The 6,841-nt window shown below is 37.7% G+C and overlaps 1 protein-coding gene across 3 annotated transcripts in view; it reads left to right on the plus strand.

Annotated features, from left to right (window-relative positions):
* The window catches only part of LOC111341914 (40S small subunit processome assembly factor 1), an 11,821-nt gene extending 6,699 nt beyond the window's left edge, over nt 1–5,122 (plus strand). For all 3 annotated transcript variants that reach the window (XM_088755661.1, XM_088755662.1, XM_088755663.1), the window contains exons 7-10: nt 292–362; nt 655–741; nt 2,055–2,113; nt 2,928–5,122. In XM_088755661.1, the coding sequence (XP_088611787.1) occupies nt 292–362; nt 655–741; nt 2,055–2,113; nt 2,928–3,057 (347 nt within the window). In that variant the 3' untranslated portion in view covers nt 3,058–5,122. The remainder of the gene's footprint in view (nt 1–291; nt 363–654; nt 742–2,054; nt 2,114–2,927) is intronic.
* Nucleotides 5,123–6,841: the final 1,719 nt, after the last annotated feature.

A 6,841-nucleotide genomic window follows, 5' to 3' on the forward strand; every position in this document is an offset into this window, starting at 1 on the left:
GTTGGGAGAAATTAGATGTTAGTCACTCTTAGGGATTTATTGGTAATTTATTGTGTCAACTATGTATTTTCATGGGACACTCAGAGGCCCATTTTCAACCTAAATGCATCACAGAAATTTCATTTTTTTGAAAATTGTCAACCAAAAAAAAAAAAAAAAAAAAACATGTCAACAAGAGTAAAGGACAAGTATGGAAAGCTGTGTTGGCCTCAAAAATACTTTTTTTATTATCTTCATTGGGGCAGGTTTTCTTCTTTTTTAATGTGCTCTTTCATAAAATGTTTGTTGTAGGTGTGACAGGTCTTAGTAGAAAAGACAGAAGGAAATATGAAGACTGGAAAGCTCAGTCACTTGGCGGGAAAGTAGGTGTAAAAATCTTTCTAATGATTTTCATTTAACAACATAATTCTTTCCATTAGTGGCAGGCCCCATTAAGGTCAATTACAAGCAAATGTTCAACACAGTTTCCTATCCTTGAGCATGTTCCACTAAACAAATGATCATAATAATTATGAGAACATTAGATTCCTGATTGTATACTCAGAAGCACTCAGTTGGAGGTTTGCCTGCTGTTAAAAAAAAAAAAAAAACCTTTGCATGGAACAACTGTATGATTATCTGATTTACTTAAATCAGTGTATACAATATCTGTAGGCACCAAAGGGTCAGAAAATGCCATATCCAATGTTAATGCGCCAGATTAAAAGGAGAAAGGAACGAGAGCAAGAACAAAGGGAAAGGGTATGTACAGTACCAGCCACAGGAATAGCAGCACCTAAGTGCACATAAAATGTGTTCAAGATGGCAGCTTTCTGTGCAAATTGTGCATGCATGGAGTGCTGCCATAATCCATCAGCAAATCTTTTGCTCTTTCCAACCACGCTTGGAAAAATCCAAAGAAATACGAGATCCCCCATTCAATCAATTAAGAATCAAAAGTTTCAACTGCACAAGTATAGACAGTCACAATCAAGTATAAAAACTATTATTAATAATTATTAGGTAAGGGAAGTTCAACAAAGAAATATTCATTCTTCTTGCCACAAGTGTGGGATATCAAAAAAGATTCATTTCCCCATGAGGTTACAAACCCTACAATTTAGAATTGCATGTACAGTGAAACCCCTTTGAACTGGACACCCTTAGGACCGGAAAAAATGTCCAGTTTAGAGGGGTGTTGGGTATACTGAGGTTTTACCCATAAGGCAATTTTATGCTGTATAATGTATTGTCTGACTGTAATTACCAGTACATGATACACGAGCATCAATAAAGCACATTAGTAATAAAGGAACAAACAATTAACCTGACCCCTATTTTTGTCATTCATTCAACCCAACAACAGCGGCATGATTGTCAACTTTGGATTTTTTGCTTCAGTACCAATAGAACAATGAGTAATTAGCCGATACACATTTCTCGCTTCTGATTGGGATTTCACAGCTGCATGATTGCAATTTTAATTTTAATCATGTTAAAAAATGTGTGATTTGATTTTGGCGTCAAGCCTAAAACTTTCACGTCTGGTTTCATAAAGGTCAATTTCTTTGTCAGTATGTGATTACAGGCTGAAAAAAGAGTCCAGTTTCCAGAAGTGAGGGGTTCTGGTTTACTGAGGTTAAAAAAAGAGAAAATGTGTGACAGATTTTGGGACTAAAAAAATGGTCTGGTAAAGAGAGGATTATGGTTTAATGAGGGTCCGGTTTAGAGGGGTTCCACTGTACCAATGCTTTACCACTGTACCACAGAGAGCTCTTTGGGGAGTTAGATCAAGATCAAATTCATGTGTATACTGCTAGGCTCAGCAATTTGTGCTGGGCATTTATTGATCACTTTGCAAAATTTAAGACAAACAGGTGTGGAGGTACATGTTTGACAAGTGTACCAGTACATTTGTAACTTATGTTGAAGTAAATAGTTAACTGCTTTAAATAATCTTTCTCTTGTTCATGAAAGGTTTCACTTGACACTGATTTGAGAAAAATCAAACTGTTGCTTCACAATTATTATGAATAAGAAGTGACTGTCAGTATTGTGTTTTTCTTCTTGTCAAGGAACATGCCATGGGTATTTTCAAAAAGAAACCAGATAAAAAGTCAAGTGCTTCTACAAGGTTTGTTAACAATCTATGATTTACCTGTATATGTACCATAATTTGGCAAGGGGGGGGGGGGCTGGGAAAGGAGGGTGGGAGGTAGGGGAGACATATGGCACCATATTGATTGTAGATGTTTAGATTGTGTTATATTTAGTAATTACTGGTACTTTGAATCTTCTAGCACATGTTCCAATTTTCCTATTTCCAAGCACTAAGAATGGAATTATTGAATATAGGACTTGTTTTAAAAGTGCTTTGGAGTACTGTTGCCTAGCACGAAAAAAAGTATGTTGTCATTGTGAAAGAACCAGTGTGATGCCAATCGTGAAGGCCATAATCAAAACTGCCTCCTGGGAAATTTTCTGTAGAGGCTACCTACAATGTTTGCAATGACTTGATGAATTACTACCAGAATCTCATTCTAGTCAGAGGCCTTAACTCTTTGACTATCATGAGTGACTAAGACAGAATTTCTCCTTACAATCTCAATACAATATCAAGCTGACAAGTGGTGAGAATAAAGAACAAATATCACTTACTCAATAGGGGATTATGAACTGATCCAGTACCAAATTCTCGGAACTAATATCATAAGAATTGTGTGGCAGACAGGAAGGAGAATTACTAATGAGATCTTGTCAGTGAAAGGGTTATTATATTATAAGCTCCTAACGGAAAATTCTTTCAGTTGGCAGAGGGTGACTTATAGTAAAATCTGAACTGGTAAAGGTTTAGGTGTCACCTGATCTTAGGTTTTTCTTTATTCCATTCTGGAGACAAAATTGATGCGTAATATCATTTTAAAATTTATTTTTGTTTTGTTTCTCAGGGCTCCAATGGGTTGGTGGGTGGATAATTCCTCTAAAGGCCTGCAGGCTTCAGTTGGAAAGTTCAAAGCTGGTGTCCAGTGCCTGTCTAAAGCTGATCTGCATAAAATTACTTCCAAAAAGAAAAGATAGCAGTAGTGAAGTTACATAATGCAACTTTAATGATAGCCCAAGGTACAGTCTGGTAGGACAATGTGGATTAAGTATTCCATGTTTGCAAGGTCAAGTTTGTTGGAAGACTGTGAGACACCTTCAAAACCCTAGGTGATAGGCAAGTTCAAACAAAACTGCAAGGAAAATGTTGAAAAAGACAACATCACTTTGCAGTTTTGTCAGAATCATGGACAGGGCTCTACACTAACGGTAGCCCACTAGCTACAGAGTAGTATAAAATGAGTTTTGGCTAGTGGATTTTGGTTCCACTGGCCAGTGTGGCTAGTAAACAAACTGACATTGTCACAGCATCCAAGATGTCACCAGCCACTTGGCTAGTAAGTTGAAAAGTTAGTGTCAAGCCCTGATGGAAATCTGAAGCTTTTACTTTCATGAACAGTTCTCTCCAGGAGGATGCTAATGTTTAGTACACAGTCATCATTGTTGACTGCAATTAGTTAATGAGGACTTGCGGTAATAGGCTGAGAGTTATGGCAGATTCAGACTGGTTGGATCAAGGCAAGAACTCGTAATGTTCACCTCAAAAAGCTGATTACTCAGACAATTGAGAGTATGCACATTTTTAAATGGGAAGTAGTGCAAGGTATTTAGGAAGTTGAGGATGGCACAGCAGCAATAACTGGGAAATGGCAATAAAAACAATTGTCTTTTATTTCCCCTTTTTTAATTTTTCAAGCAGCACATTTTGAGCACAATATTTTTATCTTCCCTAACAATGCCAGATCTCCCTGTTGGCATAACAGGCGAGTGCTGCATCACTTTACAAGTAGAATCAAGCCTAATCCACAGTCAGCGTTTTCTTCACAGAACGTGTAGGAAATGTACTTGGGTTAAACACTCAAAGGTTTCCTTTTATTGTATAGTTTGTCTTTTAAATGGTACCTGGTATTTCTTAAAAGTATATTCACAGTGTTCAATTATGTCACTGTATGTTTTTCATCCATATTTTAATCAACTTACTATTTATTTAGGATAAATGCACAGATTTGCTATTTTCCCCTCCTGTAGTGATTGTATTACAATTTTAAAATTGAACTGAAACTAGTTACACAGGGTGCTCTAGCAGAGCCTTTTTGCTCTTTAAAATAGAGAAAAATAGCCTACTATTTTCATAAAATAAAAATAAATTCCTCCCTTTTCCCAAGCCGAAGGTAAAATTGTGAACTGTGAATTATTTCTCAATCAGTTGAGTCTGGAAAACAGTATCACTCAAATTACACATAAAACCCACTAAACTGAAAAAATTTCACCTTGATCGTATAGGAATTACCTCAGATGACCACCGTGCTAACCAAGCAAAACCAGTTGTGTATGCCCTGAATAAACTTAAAATTCAGTAACTTCAGTCCATTTTTTGCAGCCAAATAAAATTTCAAGCATTTATTTGTGAATGTTTCTGCTACCTTTAACTGTCATTTATCATTATAAAGTGGTGAGACAATATGCATGCTCTTATTGTCAAAAACTATCGTTCAATGTGCTAATAAACCTATTATTAATAGCTATATTATGAGTTGCAATAGATCACACTTTCTGTCAGTTAATGCATCTAATAATTTAATAGAGATGTTGGTGAAACTTTGGAATATTTTGTAAATCACTTGTCTTTGGCAAGTTGAACTTGGAGAGTTGAACCTTTCCACAATGGCCACCTTGAGGACAGAAGAAAGTAGTTTTTGTGGAGAGGTGGCGATTGTAGAGAGGTTTAAATGAACGTATGGACAGCCTGCCAAGACCAAAAAAATAGTTACGGTGGAGAAGTTGTCATTATAGAGAGGTTGCCAGTAGTGGAGGTTTGACTGTATTCTCTTGTCCTTCCAACAGCTTGCGTGTGTTATGAAACCTGTAAAAATGCTAGAAAGTGTAATCTAAGGCTCAACAATCATTACTTCTTGACTTTAATTAGATGTTAATTTCTTCTCATAGTAGGTTAATATGATGTAAAATTTAACGATTTTGCACGTTTATAACAAACTTCTGCTTCTTTTTTCCGATCATGTCCAAATAAACGGTTACAACAACAGAGAGAGAAAACAAAATACACTATTATATATATGCTAATTCCTAAAAAAGAAAGTTTGAATAACAAAAGGAAAAGACACACCTGGACCAATCATAGATCAAATTAACTATTCCTGTGAAATATTTCAAATTTAAAATAACAACGGCAAACATAATATGCATAATGACGACAAAATTGCCCCGAATTCATAGTGAAATTTGTCATACTGAAATGGATCCCTGTCTGAAGTCAGTTTTCCCAATCAGAGCACTAATCGGCAAAGGAGTGCCATCCCTGGCGACTGCTAGCGCTTGTGAGAGTGTTTTGTCAATCTCTCCAGTTAATCACTCCAAGATCCCTGAGAAGAAACCCTTTCCCTCCATGTCCGGCTCAGCCGTTTTGTGATAGTCTGTGAACTGTTGAGGCATCCCAATGAACACATATACCTTGGCCTATATCAGTGTACATATTCTCCATACTGTTCTCAGTAGGTTTCCTATGATACTGACGATGAGGATTTGCTTAACAATCAAGTGTTTCTTTGACTCGAATCAAGTGAAGTCGGTAGACAGCCATCCTGAATAAAGTTTGGGCCACGGATTTTTTCATGGCAATTCGGATGGTGAGAGTCAAAAGCGGGATATTTGTCGGTGTGGGTCGATTTATGATAAACAGTTGTCTCTAATTTATCCTGTTCCGCTTTACAAACATTTCAGTCAAGAAATGGCAAGTGTCTATCCTTTTCACGTTCGAGGATGAGTTGAACAGACGGTTCCACTTGATCTTCACTTGATTCTAGGATTGAGGAGAACAAATGTTTCCGATGTCTTAAACGCAAATAGCTTTACCAAAACATTTCTGCGTAACTGTCAGAAACCAGTTACGACTAGTAACACTCCTGATGAGAAGGAAACAGCGACTGGTTTTGCTGTTATTCCTTACTTCCGGGGTGTTACGGAGCCCATCGAGAGAACTTTTTAGCTTCATCGTTAAAGTTGCTCAAAAACCTTTTCAGACTTTGGGGCATATTTTTTTCAAACCCAAGGATCCTGTTATGAAAGAACAACGAACGCCTCGCGCAAACAGCGTGTTAAACTCGGCCACGACTGCTTCTCAGAATGGGGCGCGGTCCCAGCGGGGGTCCCTCAAGGTACAAAACTGGGGCCGTGGCTGTTTACCATCATAATCAACGAGCTGGATGTTCCTGGCATCGATCTCTGGAAGTATGTTGACGATACCACTATTTCGGAGACGATAAGCAAGAACCAAAACAGTTACATTCAAGCTGCTGTTGACACCCTAGCAAGCCGTGCGACCGAGGATAAGTTTCAACTAAACGAGACGAAATGCAAAGAACTGCTCATAAACTTCAACACTAACAACCCTACTTCTTTCGATCCAGCTGTTGTTAATGGCAAGCCCATTGACCTAACTACTAGTGCCAAAATACAAGGCCTTAACATCCCTAATGATTTGAAATGGAATTGTCACATTAATTCCATTATTAAGAAAGCTAAAAGGCGCTTGTATTGCTTATCTCAGCTTACACCGTCTTGGTACCCGTGAGTTAGTCCAGTTTTTCTGCACTTGTATTCGTCCGATTACAGAGTATGCATGTCCTGTCTTCCATGACGGCCTCCCCGTGTACCTTTCCAACGAACTTGAAGAGATACAAAAGAGGGCTACGCGCATTATTTTTCCTCTTTGCTCATATAATGAGGCCTTGGCTGAAACAGGTCT

Source organism: Stylophora pistillata, chromosome 3 (assembly GCF_964205215.1).
Source record: "Stylophora pistillata chromosome 3, jaStyPist1.2, whole genome shotgun sequence".
Classification (NCBI taxonomy): Eukaryota; Metazoa; Cnidaria; class Anthozoa; order Scleractinia; family Pocilloporidae; genus Stylophora; species Stylophora pistillata.